General features: G+C 42.0%; 1 protein-coding gene across 2 annotated transcripts; it reads right to left on the bottom strand.

Annotated features, from left to right (window-relative positions):
- Positions 1-1,692: 1,692 nt before the first annotated feature.
- On the bottom strand, positions 1,693-16,151 carry LOC307249327 (CTTNBP2 N-terminal-like protein). 2 transcript variants are annotated; one of them, XM_080025989.1, is made up of 7 exons: positions 16,071-16,151; positions 12,845-12,949; positions 6,170-6,397; positions 5,370-5,477; positions 4,699-4,887; positions 3,970-4,140; positions 1,693-3,498 (listed from the first exon to the last, which is right to left on the bottom strand). In XM_080025989.1, exons 1-7 carry the CDS (start codon positions 16,107-16,109, stop codon positions 2,506-2,508), a joined length of 1,833 nt encoding a protein of 610 aa, XP_079882115.1. In that variant the 5' UTR covers positions 16,110-16,151; the 3' UTR covers positions 1,693-2,505. The 2 variants fall into 2 exon arrangements, with proteins under 2 accessions (XP_079882115.1, XP_079882116.1); XM_080025990.1 differs by lacking the exon at positions 16,071-16,151 and adding an exon at positions 15,707-15,771.
- Positions 16,152-16,659: the final 508 nt, after the last annotated feature.

The following is a 16,659-nucleotide window of genomic DNA, read 5'->3' as shown; positions in this document are numbered from 1 at the left end:
TCTCACAACAATCACACAAGGTTGTAGAATATTATCTCTGCCAGCTGCACAGTGTTGTGGGTTGTCTCACAGCAGAATAGCCTACAGTGGTGTTAGGTGAACAAGCCATGCTGGCAGCGAACGCGGTGTGGGACGTGGCCCCTCACAGCTCATCAACCTGATCCCAGTGTTTATGGAGGCTGAGAGAGATGAGGCTTTGCTGGAGGACCAGGGCATGCCTGTGCTGGATTTGGGATGCGGCCCCTGCTGTCCTATACACTGGAATGTTAATTAGGCTAGCCCAGCAGCCAAGAGGTGACCCGTCCCGTTAACCAGCCAACCCCTTCCCCGACAACCAAGAGAGGGAGGGATTTATTGCAACGGAAAGCCCAGTCAACGTGTGCTCTGCATGTATGTAATAGCCGTAATGTCACATTGTGTAATGTGACATTACACAACATAGACAATATGTTAGTCAAGTGTCTTTAAGTAGTGTTTGTGCACTTGTGCAATTGCAAACTTGATCACCACCAACCGAGTTCCTCTCATTAGTTGCATCACTTGAACAAAACACCACTAGAGCTCTGTTTACAGTTGAAGCAACACAGGGCACAAACTAACAAGCAGACCACTCAGGGGGTCTCATAGCTTGTCCTCGCAACCGCATGGGGCAAAAAGGCGAGATGCTTCTTTTCAGCATCCAAATACAGTCAAACACTACATACACACAAATGCAAATAAATAAAACACCCAGTGAATATGAGCAATATTGAACATTTGATCGTATGTTCATACAAGCAGTCTCTGTAATCTTCATTGTATCTCCACAGAAATGTATTTGACCAATTTTAAAAATGTGTTAATAATTGAAAGATCAAAAAGTATAGCATGTAAAGTATGTATGAAACTAACTATACCTCGAGGTTTCAGACATTTCAAAAGTCACAAAAACATCCATGACACAAATAATCTAGGATGTAAACATTGTCTTACATGATGCTGCCTTGTTTACAGGCATTGTATGTGCTTATATCAAATGAAATAGTCAGTGATTCACCTACCGAATACTAGGAATAACAATGCAAAAAAACGTTATTGTATTTATCAGAGGAACCACAATAAGAAGTAAAGATTCACGGACCTTTGTATTCCCCAGCCTGCTACGAGTTTATCAAATACTGACCTCTAGTGGACATTCTTTGGCGGTACAGTACTTTTTTTTTTAAATGACAACATGAAGAGAAAAAGCTGAGTGAAATCATTGTTTGCAGGTGACTGACTAAGTGAAAAAAACGGTGCCTTTTTATATTTATTTTATTCAAATACAGTTACACAGATTTGTAAAATATTAATGTAAAGGAATAGTTCAACATTTAAATTGTTTAGCTTTTCGCCTCACTCTCTAGCTCAAGAAAAGGTGGCAAAAACCTTTCATGGAACTGCATGTGCATTCTCTATATAGAAATAGGCAAAGGTTGCTCATCCAGGTTAGCATACCTCAATCACTGGTAGTAAAGGGAAGCAGGTCAAAAGATACACTTTACAATATCACTTAACTCTCCTGTGTGCTTGTTGGGACTTGTGCTCTGTTTTGTGTACCTTAATGTAAAGTGTTACCGGGACTTTATTTACCACGTTATGTTGCGCTCTATAGTTTTACACATAAATGAAGAAATGAACACATGACAATGTTTAGGATTCATTTATTAAACCTGTCACTTTATACAGTACTGTATAGATCTGATAAAAGTAGAGAACATCGCAGTTGTTTTGTGATATTAATTGAAGCAATGGTTGACTATAAAATTCTTGTTTTTTGTATAATAGTTTAATATAAATGACAAAGGCATGACATTAATCAGTCATCTTAAACTAATTATTGTACAGTGGTGACAGCATATAATCTGAGCCTTTAACATTATAATAAGTATGCAGCATTAAAGTAATGACACTTAACAACACTGATTTGATTAGATTATCTGTTGTGTAAAACTATCATACATTAATAACTAAGGAACATTTATAAAATGAACTATACAATTTTTATAAAAACGAAAGCTTTGTACATATGACACACTGAAATGTGACTATCATTGGTCCATAGACTAATACATGTAACACACATTTGGTCTGAAAATAACAGTATTTTTTCTAATAACAAGCAATGTATAAGGGTAAAAAATATTTCTCTGTGGGAAGAATTCATTTGTGACATCATAAAAAATGTAATATTCTGTAATGGTTTGGTATGCCCAACATACAGTATTGGCACATTTGAAACTAAAACTATTAGTTTTTACTGCTCATAAGTACCAGCACATTAACCACTACCTCAAATAATGACTCAGCACATCTTTGTAATAAATACAAATATAACAGTGTTTGAAGGGACCTCTATTCAAAGATAACAGATACACATCCTGCCATGTACGAAACAATCATAATTATGAAATGTGGATTAAACCATTGTGTCATGAACAGTTGAGTAGCAGCTTGCTAATTTGTATTGACAAATCAAATGATGGGTTAGTTAGTGGAAACCACCATGTCCAGTTCTTTGACTCCCTCTGTGCTGGAGATGAGCCCACAGCTGCCCGATAGAGGGCTGTCTGAGAAATGAGTGGCAGACCTTGGCACCGCGGCCGGGGAGGGAGGTGCCTGGGCCAGGCCGGGCTTCTTAGGAGGGATGGGTGGAGGGTTTCCCCTGTCCGCCCGGGGGATGGTGGGTGACCTGATCCCCTGCTGAAGCGCCCCCGCGGCCCTGGCTATGACCGGAGACAGGGGCGCTGCCAGGCTGCGATAGTCCGTACCGAAGGGAGAATTGTTGGGTGGTGTCGAGAGCTTCTGCGTGGCACTCTGCTGAGCGGTGGTGAAGCGAGACAAGACCTGTGTGACCGTGCTCCGGGCCATCTGCTTGACTGGACTGGCTTCTAGAGAGGAGCCAGAGGTGATAACAGGGGAGGCGTCTTTTGGCGTGATGGTAGGGGGCTGCTGCACTGAGGCCTGTGGCTGAAGCTCTGGGTCAGTGGAACCCTGGAACTTGTGGCGAGCAGCGTGGAAGCGCTGGTTGATCCCGGCCTGGTATGGAGACTGGTAGCCAGCAGGGCTCACAGGGCTCACAGGGCTCGGGCTGCCTGATGCTGGGTGTTTGGTAAAGACGGGAGAGGTGCAAGGGGCAGATGGAGGGAGAGTGGAGGGGCCGGCTGTGCATGTCTGGGTCTGATGAATTGGAGTATGTACGTCCCCATTCTGTAGACAGATATTCTCTGACAGTGCATTGTGTGGACCGGGGTGCCCATTGGTCTCCGTCACAGAGTGGTGACCGTTGACTTGTGGTTGCACAGAATGCTGGTTTGTGTCTTCCTCAATGTCCTCAACTTTAATAGTGTCTACTGCTGTCTTTCCCGGAGGAACTTTAGTGGCCCACTCCTTTACTACTGCCTCCGCTGGAGCTGACACTACTTCAGTAACATCTCCCCTCATGTTCGCCTCTCTCAGCTTCCTCTCCAGCTCTTCTACCTGATCACAGAATGGGGGAAAGATTCATTTCAAGCAGACATCTGGCAGTATAATGCAAGCTCATTTTCTTCCCTTGCTGTAAGATTAGATGAAATTACTTAAGTGTAGTTAAATGTGGAGTCAATGGTTCTGGAGAACACTTGTCAAAATCACTTTTTGTCAATTCAGTGAATATCTCCTCACGATCCACAACCTGTCCTTACTGTGTGTGTGCTTGCAGACTGGCATGTTGCTAGCTACGGTGAGCTACTCTTTGTTTACATACTCGTTGTTTGCAAATCCAATTACAGAGCCTGGGCTGTGTATTAACACTGCATTTTTTTCAGTGCACACACAACTGGACAGGTAGCGGACCGTGAGGAGACAAAAAGCATTTTATAAAATCACCGACTTCCCCTTTTACGCAAATTACGCAAAAAAAAAGTGCCATCTACTGCCACCTGGATGATGAATGTGTTGAAGTGTTCACACCTGTTGTTGTAGCTGACAGCAGTGAGCTTCCTCCTTCTTCAAACGTGAGCGGAGCTGCTCCCGCTCCGTGTCAAACTCAGCCAGCTGTTCCTCCACCCGCGCCTCCATTCTCAGGCCTTTCCTCTTCTCGTCCTCCAGCTCCTCTCTCAGGGCCTGACAAGCTTCCTTCTCCTACATGAGGGGGAAAAGGATGTTTACCAATAGTGCAAGATATAACTAGGATATAACCCGAAATGTAACAAAAATAGGTAATTATTATTTTCTTTATTTTTTTATAAAACCCAAAATGTTATAACTGGTCGATAATGTAACAAAATGCTGAACCCAAAACTTAATAAACTTTTGCCCATAATGGTGACTAATTCAATTTTGTGTAAGTTATTGCATAATGGTACAAGTAAAAATATGTCTCCTAATAGTCTAATCATTTTCTTACATTTAAGAGTGAGTCAATAATTTATTGATGAAAGCAATAATTGCTTCAATGTACAGTAGAAGCCCCTCAAAAATAACCACCTCTCTGCCCAATTTCAACTCTGTCTCTCCACATCTGTTATTAAAAAGCATAGAAATGCCAACAAATCATCTTTAAAAAAATCATTTTGTAAAAATATCAACCAGTTATTACAATTTCGTTTTTGAAATTACGTTTTAAGTTGTTACATTTTGGGCTCTTACTACAAGCGCTTACATTTGCAACAATCGAAAGAAAATAAATGGCCCCGGCACCTTGTCAAGTCTGCGGCTGAGCTCAGTGATGCGGTGGCCCTCCTCCAGAGCCCTGGCACTGGCCCACTTGCACTCTTTGGCCAGAGCAAAGGAGAGCTGTTTCTGCTCAGCGCGCTCCTCTTCTAGCTGGTCGGTAATCCGCCGTTGTTCTTTTTCCATCCGCCGGACCTGGCCCCGCTCAAACTCCAGCTACAAAGACCCAGAAGAGAGACACACACACAATAAACAAAGTGTCAGGCGTAGTAAACATTGTTTTTTGCTCAAGGCGGTGCAGATGGTTGAGGTTTACTTCACAGCTATTGATGCTCAGTGCTCAAAAATCCCTAACTGACTCCTATTTGAATCTATCCAGTACATACAAACTTTGGCAGAGGAAACAAAAGCACATACAAAGCAAACACACACATATTTACAAAAAATCAATACACATATTCATATACACATCATTGTAATAGTGGAAAAAAGGGGGACAATGGAGCAGCATTAAACAAAAATGATTAACCTATTAATAAAATGAAAAGGTGCTAGGGAAAAAAGACGATGAGGAAAGACCATAACATTACGGCATCACATAAAAGCAAGTCTATAAAAATATACAAAGTGTTTTAAGAAGTGTTTTAAAAGAAGTCACATGCAGTGAAAATCCGCGTGACTTTTAATTAGAGGGGCACCTGTTGTTGTAAGCGCTCCCTTTCCTTCTCCAGGATGTAGGTGACGTCATCTCCCTCGGCTGTGTCCTCAGCATGCCTCCTCTTCTCCTCCTCCAGATCTGCAATGACCTGAAGCGAACACAGCGGGGAGACAGAGTCAGCAGTGGAACCGGCTTGCATGAGTTTTTGATCTGCTTGGTGTTGAGGGCCCATGACAGTTTATTTAAAGCAATATGATTACTATTAGCGATTGTAAGCATTGCAATGACGCTGATGGCAGTTTAGCTAAACGACTGCATGGTTTAGCTTAAGATCTAAATGAGAATCATGTTTAGCGCCGCCTGCAGATACAAAGTATAGTCTTCATCTGTGATTTTACAAAGACTAAGATGATGGCGTGCTTTGTTTGTTTTGATCCAACATGCCATGCAATGAAAGTCATTATTTGCAACATCAATTTAAATTGCATAGTGGTATCAGGCGACAATGTGTTTTGCGTTTGCAAACGGAACGTGATTTTTGCATTTTTACTTCAAAACTCACATGAAACAAAAAGGAAAGACTGGAAACATGACATCAGGGTGCAGGTATTTTATTTTTCCCCCTGTTCATATCTGTTTCCAGTCACCTGTGAAGTTATTTTGGCTGTGTGGAAATAGCTACTGAGAACATGCTGTTATTCATTTGTTATTCTGCTTTTCCTGCCAAATTGAGGCCAGATTTTATACGATATATTACATTTATATATTTTTGAATCTGTATAAAAGGAAGCAGCTCGTTTCTACCGTCCCTAGTTATGAACCACACAGGGCCACACCCACCCTTCTGTGCCTGCTCTCGGCAGCAGCCAGCTGGGCTAACATCTTCTCCTGCATCCTCCTGCAGTGGCTCACCACCAGTTTGAGAACCACCAGAGGGTTGGTGACTGGATTGGGACAGCCCTGGTCCAGGCCCCCCGCAGCCTCACTGTCTCTCTGCAGAGCCTGGAATGGGTCGCTGAGGTCGTAGCGGCCGTAGCGCTCCTGGATGAACAACTCTTTGCGCTGGGACTGAAGACATGGGAAAGAGGAGAGAATAATGAGAGGGGCAGCAGTGGATTAGCTAGTTAAGACTATGTAGGGAATGTTAATTAGTGGAATTGCTTGGACTATTCATGCGTTTTCACCAATGTCCTTGTTTACAGAAGGATTTTAAGTTGGCTATAGTATGTGTGTGAAACGGCTTTTGGATCACTTTTCTGCTATTTCAAAACACGTCTCAGCTGTTACCAGATGCTGACTCCTCCTGAGTGTATACATTTTCAAAATGGCATGTAGCCAACATTAGCTATGTAGCTGGATAGCAAGGTTGGTTGCAATGCAATGAAATTTGGTACACAAATGTAATGAGACTTGAGCAGGGCTGCAAACTTTCAGTCTTAGTTCACTTATTCTACATTCTGCCTCAATTTGGAAACTAGGAAAAGCCCCAGTGTGTAGTATCTAATGTTCCTCAAAGTGTTTATATGAGGCAATTCAATTAAGCCTGCTTCGTTATTCTGTCAAAAAACTAACATCCAAATTACTGAACTTCGAAGTTATTACACAATTTGAATCGTTACAATCCCGGGCAGTAATGATTTCGGTTAACACGGGCGGCTATCATTACTCTCCCAATTAAAACTGCAAACCGAATACTGCGCTCCACACACACCATGATTAACATCTCTAATGATACTAGAGTGGTAAATGAAGTGGTCGATAAAGAGAGGGGAAGAGAGGCAGAAGCAGAGGAAATGCATAAAAATACGAACGCGAGCAGGAAGAATGAGCAACAGATGGTGTGTGTCTGTCTATCTTTAGCAGGACAGCTGCTCTGGACTGGGCCCAGGCCAAAGCAGACCTGTCCTCTGTTTTACTCATGACAAAAAGGAGGGATAAAAGCAGCAAGACATTTCAGGTTCAGCAGCAGATGCTTTTTGGGGCCTGTGGTGAAAAGGGGGTGGCTGTGTAAGTATGAGTGTGAGGAGACAGAGTGTGTGTATACTGTATATAGGGCTACAGGAGAGCTGGCAATGTGTCTTAGTGAGGGTTTCAACAAAAGAGGATCAAGAGATTAGCCAGAACAAGTATCCTGTCCCTGCTGGGTGAGGACGGAGCTCCTGATGACTGATACCAAGATTACTAGAGAAGTTTAAAGTGTGACCAACAGGTTATGTGGGCCAGTAGGGCAATGTGCAGCTGATTCACTGTTCTCACAAAGCATTAAACTGCTGACTACAAGTGAAGGTGTTAAACAGGGGTACTTTGACTGATCCCTACCTGCACTATATTGGAGGAAAGTTATGATTATTTACAATGAGATGCACCGATCCAACTTTTTCTCTTCCAAAAATGATTAGGATACCTCAGCTCAGGGGTCTGAAAATACAAAGTACTGTTGAGATACCTGGTGTTTAAAAAAACGCCTGCAGTTGCTCAGGCCATTAAAACCAATTCAGCCATGTACTGACTGAATGTGTTATAGGAAAAGACAAAATGTTTGACTATTTCTGAAGAAATTGACAAAGAAATTGGATGTAATGTGGTTAATTCACTTCATTCTAGATACACGGTATGCTTGATTAATTCTGAGTCTGATTGGTGCATCTGGAATATGATCAAGAACAATTGATTTTCCAATCATTTATTTTGATGCATATAATTGATCCAAAAGTCCCGACATCTGAAGTAGTAACTAAGACATTCAGAATGATGATGTTAAGCACCTTTTAGCAATGAGAAAGAGCCAACTTAATATACCAACAACCATAATACTTGTAGTACAGACTTTGACTCAATTGAACTCAACAGGTCTTATCAAAGAAATGTAATCAATGCTCTAAAGAAACCCAGTTAGAAATACAGTTAGTGAAGATGGATGGCTAGAGAGAACAGGAGTTCAAGTAATGTTCCACAACACATAATACGCTTTGTGATGGTCTTTTTTTTCAATATAAGCTCATCTGGCACAGAGAGAGGATGGGGGCAAGGCTGTGAGACTTTGCTGCTGTTATTTGATCCAGTCCACAGAGGACGGTGTGAAGGCGGATCAAACAGCACGGAGGGGTGAAACAGGAAAACACAAGGTGCCCAGGAGAATTCAAAAATGCCTCTCAAGTGACGCTGCCTATCCAAAGCCCAATGACCACACAGCACCTCGACAGAAGTATTGCGTGCGATGCAGACTATCTTATAAAAGTGGCATATGGTTCTTGTCCCCACTATGCAATACAGGGTTCACATTGAATTTACTTGACATTTCTCTGCCAAATATCTTCTTATATAAATATATAAATACTGAGACAGGAAATAAAATGACTTCAGCATTTTATTTCAGGGTTGGTCCACTTTTTTTTTTCCTATGGGAAAGAAGTTATAAAGAGAAGTCTCTGTTCCTGTCAATGACTGTCTGCTTTGATGTGTCACTTTACAGTTACGTTGCTTAATGGGGATATATATACTCAGTCTGACTTTCATCACTGCAGTTGCATTCAATTCTACCAGAAGAAATCGCTGAATTTGGAAGACAATTGTGTTACAGTATGAAAACATTCTAGAAAAACACAAAGAAAACACATACTTGGAACTGATTTGTGTGATTGCTGTTTTTTCTACTACCAGGAGAGTTCATTGTTTTCCTTTTTTATTTGACTATTTATTTAGTCTGCTGCACACATTCCCATAACTGGATGATTGGCCCCTTTAATTCCCATTTTTTTTCATCTAATTCACAAGAACCCCTGTTGCACAAAAGTTCACTCATAAACACAGACGCTCTCTTTTCTCCGCTCCCTCTCTCCCCAGCCCTTCAATGCCCATACTGACGAGCACTTCCACAACACAAAGGGAGGCTGTTTTCCTTTAGCATCAATCCTACGCTGCTGCAGCGAGGGCGGAGGAAGTGAAAAGAAGGGATCACAGGAAACGCATTTCTAACCTTATTTAACACTATGCAGCAAAATCTTCCAGAGCTTATTCATTACATCATAATGTACAATGTGCAATACCCATAAGCATTCGGAGCATGTCTGCTATGCATCAAAGTCTACCTCCATTATTCTTGCTTTTGTCTGTTGGCAACCGTCCCTGGCATCCTGTGTGCCTTCGCCTGGGAAGCCTTCTTTGTGCCATGGCTGCACTGGTTCCAAGACAGCTTATCTTTTGCTGACACATGCCTGGACTCTTTTTCAGACATGCGATGTTGGCGACAAGACCTGTATAATACTGAAGGAATGTGATATATGAACGTCTTACCAGAGAGTCCTATATATTTCAGAGTCGCATAGGCAGATTGCTAAATACGCTGAAATGTTCATGCATGAATATACTACTCAACATTCTCTGCAAAGGAAATGGATATCTGAGGAATAATAGCCGACATAATCACATGATTGTGGATGAAACTCAATGAATGCAACAGTAGCTGACACAGAATCCAATCAGTTGATGCATCTGGAAGCTAGCAACAAGACTATTTTCCCCTAATTGAAGAGCTTCCCCATTACCAAAGAACACAGTATGCAGTATGTCTAATAGGGATCTCCACTCATCCACGCCATATGAACTCCACAGTGAATTAAAAGGGCTCATTTCCATATTTGAGTCCCCTTTTTAAGGTTGAAGTACTGCCTCATATTCCTTTCCATAAAGCAAAAGGCACAACTGGATCACTGCAGGGCTTTGTGTGCCAAATATGAGCGGTGCCAGAGACAAACTTCCTTTTGAAAGCCACAGCGTGAGCAGCTGCAGAAGTGAGTCACAAGGGAAAAAAATGCAGTGGATAGTTAAAATGCCACTGATAGTTCTGCATAATTTAATATAGAGGACCACAGAAAAACCACATAATTAACCTTGCATCCTGTACTTGCACCATATCCTGTAGAAAAGCGGTGATAAGCATATTATATTTTTAAAACACTTAAAATGGAGGCTATACGCATGAAAACCCGCAAGTTCCCGTACTTTTGACCAGTAAACAGTGGTGTTATTGTCACCATGGTGATATGTGGTTGAGTGACACATTGTCACATGACAGTTAGAGTAACTGTGACACGTCAGTAGGGACTGACACATGCACAGCAAGACTGGAAATCTATTTACTGTAGGTCTATGTGCATGTCCATTTCATAGTGGAGGCTGATGGGAATGTCATTAGTTTTACAGGTTTTTGGTCGTAAACTAAAGTATTGGACAGAATAAAAATGTGACCTTCATGGAAAATGATTATCAATATTATTGAAATTCTTCCTTAGGGCTGCAATATTTGAATCAGACTCTATGGCAATTAATGTATTTGTTCAAAACAACACATTTGGACCTTATGTTGGCACTAGAGGTAAAGTCAGGGGATCACCAAAGTCAATTTGATTCCTTTGGACCATGAATGTACTGTATGTGTAAACTTTTGTGCAGATCTAAAGTTGGGGTAACCAAAGTAGAATGTATACTCTAGGGACCACAGAGGCTTTTCAAAAAATATTACGGAAATCGATTTTGATAGTTGTTGAAAACTTCAGTCAGGACAAAAACACTGGAGCAACAGACAAACACTGCCATCCCTATAACAAATCCATTAGTATGTCTAAAAACCAAATAAGTATTGGGTCATGTTTTACTGATAAAAATCTATTTTCAAGTGAGGACGGGAACCAAGAATCCACAGCGCCAATTCCTCAACAGCAGAACAGCAGAAAGGTATGAAGTCACGTTTCCTCTTTTGGGAAAAAAACACATATCCTGAGGCACAGTCGAGAGATCAGTTTTCACTTACTCCCTGCAATAAATGTCCTACAAGTCCGCGATTATGTTATTAAAACTTGGCAAGTCAGTCAACACTGCAGCATTGATCCAATGCTAGACCTGAATGGGTTAACAGTGTGAGCCGGCGAAGCCATGAAAGAAGCACATCCATATTCCCCTCAAGCTCCAGTTAAGGCCAATGTTTATTTGTTCACTCCTACTCTCACTCACATTGAGTCATCAGGCTCCCAGCGTGCTGAAACCCTTCTTGCCTTAGATGGCCAGATCCCAGGAGAGATGTAGGAATGTGGTCTAGACACAACACATGAACATTGGGCAGTGGGCTCTCATAGGCTGGCTGCTGCTCTCTAGTTCTTTGGCTGCCTTTCCAAGTTTCTTCTTTCAATGGTGCAGTAGTTTGCACCCGGAAAGTGAACAGCATTCCAAGAACTCAAAGATATTAATAGTGAGAATACAAGTCTGCAGTGTTGGATGAATGTATCAGAAAGTTGCAAGCATCTCTCTCTCTCGAGCAGAAATGCTACATCACAAGGTTGCTTCGTCACTGCTTATCCTGACTTTTGTGGTTTATCATTGTGACGGTCTAAGTGAAGTAAGTTTATAACTTATAATAAATGATACCACATCCTCAAACAGTCACTAAACGCTTGGGTATGTGGGCCTGCAGGACGCAACCCTTCAAAGGACACAGTGTTGGAAAAATAGCTTTACAATCCTTTAATTGAAATACAGCATTAACCCTGCCAAAGTAAGACAGCCTGACGTTGAACTAGTTGCTCTGTGACAAACTGTGTGTGTGTGTGTGTGTGTGTGTGTGCGTGTGCGTGTGCGTGTGCGTGTGTGTGTGTGTGTGTGTGTGTGTGTGTGTGTGTGTGTGTGTGTGTGTGTGTGTGTGTGTGTGTGTGTGTGTGTGTGTGTGTGTGTGTGTGTGTGTGTGTGTGTGTGTGTGTGTGTGTGTGTGTGTGTGTGTGTGTGTGTGTGTGTGTGTGTGTGTGTGTATACTGTATATACACTGGGACAACATGAGAAAATGAACCCTAACTAACCTGACCTTAAGGTAGAGCAGCTATTAATCAATGTGTTGCATGATTTGCGTCAGCAGCACATAGGCCTACATCATCCCACCTAAGGCTATGGACAACATCACCCAACGCTTTCCTGTACTTTTGTCCCTCAAGCTTAAAGAAAGTAAAGCACAAAATCTCTGTTGCATGCTGAAACCACAAACAACAATTATTATTTTCTCAGTTGCCAGTGCGATGATATGACGTGCGGAAGTTGGTGGCAACGTCATTACGCAAATAAGCGTGTTTATCAGAGTGTGATGTTCACATCGATGAATACCCGTGCCTACTAGAGAGTAATTGACCAGGGTCTGAATGCTGTTTGCATGATTTCGCACTGCAGAATAAGGTTGGATGTTAAGGGGTTTAAGCAGGTTTTTGTTGGCCAGTTTGAAAGAGGCTATACAGTGTGACAACGTTTGCTAGAAGCTCCCCATGCAAACTACAAAGAGAAGCATGCACTGTTTTAGCAATATGATACTGCAGTGGGGTAGAGAGAGGTGTATCTTCTGACGCTTTCATACTTTTCCCCTGCTGTAGAACTACCAGCTTTTAACAGAGACTTGTGTGTGTTTGATTCTAAAAAGACAGATTATATGCAGGGAATCACTGTAAATGTTAAAACTATGCTACCAGTTCCATTGACTGTTACCTTTAGGGCATCAATGACCAGGTCCCGGGCCTCCAGCTCTCCCTCCAGGATGCTGAAGAGCATCAGCAACTCTGGCTTGGTCAGACTCTCCATATCCAGCTTGGACTGTGAGGGCAAAAGAGAAGAACGTGGTTAACAAAAGTCAATTTAGATTTGATTTATTAGAACTGATGCATATGTGCGGTAGTATTTTTATTCACAGAAATGACTTCTTAATCTGTACTTAGTGTCTGATCTTTTTGGGATGCCTTATTATCTGGTAGAGTGAATTGAGAAGCTATACTTGGAGAACAGTTTTCCCCAAATCATTTATCTTGTTATTTCAAACAAAGCCCTGTGCTTTCAAATTCACCAAAAATCAGACATCCGGACAGACCCCTGATCCATCTGATGAAGCCCACTGATTTATGAGCTTTACGCAGCTATGTGGTTATTATCTTGGAAGGGGAGTCATTTGGCAACACAAGAACATTCTATAAAATATGTTGTAACATTTATCTCCTGTATGGAGAGAAACCAGCCAGCCTTTTTTTGGGTGTAGTTTAGAATTATTCTGCAAAAAACATATTTTAGAAAGTACTGTATAGTCGAGGTGTATAGTCGAGGTGTGTAGACGAGGTGTGTAGCGTGCGACAAGCAAAATGGGAGGATATTGCTAATCGAAATACCACTGTTAACAAAATTTAATTTTCCATGTTTAGTTGATATTTCAACTCGATAAGGGGACACAAGCATGTCAACAATAGGCTGACATGTTCATCATCAGCCACAGATGGATCAAATATAAAATTAGAGACGGTCACTCAGCTCACGGCAACCAATCTGCTCCATCATCGGTCGTAAAGCTCACTGATCATGAGCAAATACCTCTTTTTTTTTTTTACTTTTCTTAAACATAATCCCGAATCACTTTGCTTTGTGATCCCAGTGCATGTCCCACTCAAAATGGGCGCCGTTGACAGTTCGTTATTCTGTGTTTGAAACGTGATGTGGTCTCTTTGTATTGTCTCCTCACTCTATAATCTCACAGCTGTGTTGGTTTCACTGACAAGCCCTGCGGTGATACACCTCAAACAACCAACCTCGCTCTGGCTAAGTTAGAACTGACATGCGGGCCCCTCCTTTGAAATGGGATCAAAGCTGTTGATGCTCTTACACTAAGCGCCCGCCCTCCCCCCCCCCCCCCCCCTCTCTCTCTTTAATATTATATGAGAATCATTGTGTGGGATGTGTAGGCTAGATGTTCACTGCATGGGGCAGACTACTACTTAATAACAGAAATCTACTCTAGCGTGAAGCCCAACTGGAATGCGGCGTCTGAGAAGTCTTGCTACTTATTACTCGACTGACATCCCCACCTGAACTATATCATTCATTTAACTGGCCCGGGCTCCACTCTGAGCTATCTGCGCCGGGCCACAGCAACTTTCCACATCGTCAAGTCATTCGAAGGAGGAGGGGGGGGGGGCTGATTTCTTGAAGCACTGTTTGCATAATTTGAGACCTGATCCACTAGCCTTTTTAATACCAGAGCTAGTAGAAGCAATATTTTTTCCCAGGCATCTTCAAAAGAGAAATCTGGACATGACTGGAGAGTGCTGCTGTGATGGCCTGGCTGGCTGTGGAAACTGCTGCTGCATATTTACAGCATTTAATTGCACTGACACTCATGCAGAGCAGAAGTGAAAAGAGGAATGAGCTACGACCCTTGTGAGCCGCACGTCAACTAGTCTACTGCCTTAATCCCTACAGCAGAGGCCTCTCTCTCACACACACACACACAGAAAGGCACACAGTGTTTTTTTCAGTTCTGCCTTCACCAGCAACTCATGGTCTGTGGCCTAACCACAGGGGTAAAAATGCCAATTAAACAACAGTGTGCACACCTCCCTAGGTTTTTTTTTTTTTTTTTACAGGCTTGCCTGCTAATTTCACAGCCGGCTGTAATCACTGTGAGAAGAGAGCCTGCGGTGTTGTGAGAGTCATCTAGATCCATATCATTTTTTAAAAATATTATTTCACCTAATACCCCAAGTCTGAGTCTGCAATGATGACAGCATGCAAGCACTATAGGCAACGGCATGGGAAATCCAAAGTTTCCCACACGTTCCCGTATAGTTCCACTTCCGATGACGAAAGCTCTCTCCATAATCCTTTTATCCGTGTTTGTTTTAAGCCTGGTTAGCCATTTGCCTCGTCTGCAACACTGTGAACTCATTAAAAACATGCAGCGCAAAAAAAAACATATGCTTTCTTTGCTCCAGTGCAAAGGGGCCCTGAACCTCCTCCACAAGACACTTATCATACACTCCATTAATAATCCACTTTCCTCACTCTGGAGACAGCTTCCTAGGACCACTGCCTATATGTTGAAGTTATTCAAACAATTTTATCATTTCAGATGACATGGGAAACTCTCTCAGTGTATGAACCCTTTTTATCCAAATCTTCCCTCACCTCATCTTTCAGCTGGTTGTTACTGAGAAACTAAGGGACAACCAACATGTATGACTATAGCCTACATACATGTAACATAGAGTTAGAAATAATAAAATTAACTCTTTGTTTCACAAACTGAGGGTCAACTCAGGGGAAGTACAGTCTGAGGACTCTGCTGAATTTTACCAGATGTGGGTTAATCAGGATGTCTGGTCAGTTGCAGCCTGTTTGCAAACTAAATTGGATTTGGTAGGCAACCTCATGTTTTTCTGTTTTGTAGGCCACTTACTTAGGCTACTCACTCAGCTTCCTTTCTACTGGCTATGATTAAGCCTGGCTTTTAAACCCCAAACAAACCCCAACCATTTTAGAGGGAGAGGGGTTGACACTGATTTGTAAATAAGTGTTATTTAACCAGTGGACCTCTTTGTAAATACATCCAATCGGCACCATCATGAAGATCAAACGGGTCCTCTTGGTCTGCCTGAAGGCGATCCCTTAAATGTCCTTCTCCTTCGCTGAATTTGACAAGAATGAAATGTCCATCTTTAGTTTGTATTTCCGCTGCAAACAAACGCATCTTCGTGGCAACTGGAGGAGATGCAATCCAAACCATTCGGCCCGCAGCCTTCGCTACTTTTTTTCTATAGCCTAGGTATCACTATTTCTGGGTTTTATTTTTTCTTCTTTTAGCACAAAAAAAATGCAAACACGGTCAAAACACCGCAAAATATCCTTTGCCTTCCCCTTCGCGAACACAAACAACTTTTCCCGTACGTCTTCTTACCTTCATGTGTCCCTCCGGGCTGTTTGAAAACTCCAGCATGAACTTTTCTTCTGTCACAAGATTTGTTTCACTTGATTTGCGTCCAGCTTGATTCTGAAGCAGAGGAACACACAGAACGGCGAAGTGAGTTGTTTCTAACTGACGGCAGCGCCAGCCAATAGCCGAGGCGGAGCTCTGGGTGGTGGCCAATGAGAGACGAGCATTTGGAAAGAGGGGCTGGGACAGTGACGTACCTCCTCTTGCATTTTGCTTGGATTTCTTTGTTTAGCGTCTCTTTTCTTGCGTCTCTCTGCCTCTTCTTAAACAACATCTTAAGGGCACGTGAAGACTTTCAGCGAGCTATTCTATTAATTTAAAAGTTTTTCATACGGACTTTATCTCAAAACGTGTGTTTTTTTTGTGGTCCGATAGTGACTCTATTGTAACTTTATTACACTATTGTAGCCTACAGCTTTTTTTTTTTTTTTTTTTTACCAAAGTCTATATGAAAGTTACAGGTGGATTTAATCTATTTGGCCTATTGTAATAACCAGAGTCCTTTTATACAAAATGTTAGAATAATCATCTAAAATAGGCCTATTGATAGTCA

Source organism: Ammodytes marinus (assembly GCF_949987685.1).
Source record: "Ammodytes marinus genome assembly, chromosome: 4".
Classification (NCBI taxonomy): Eukaryota; Metazoa; Chordata; class Actinopteri; order Uranoscopiformes; family Ammodytidae; genus Ammodytes; species Ammodytes marinus.
Note: the sequence above shows the minus strand (reverse complement) of the source record. Positions and strands in the feature narration are given on the sequence as shown.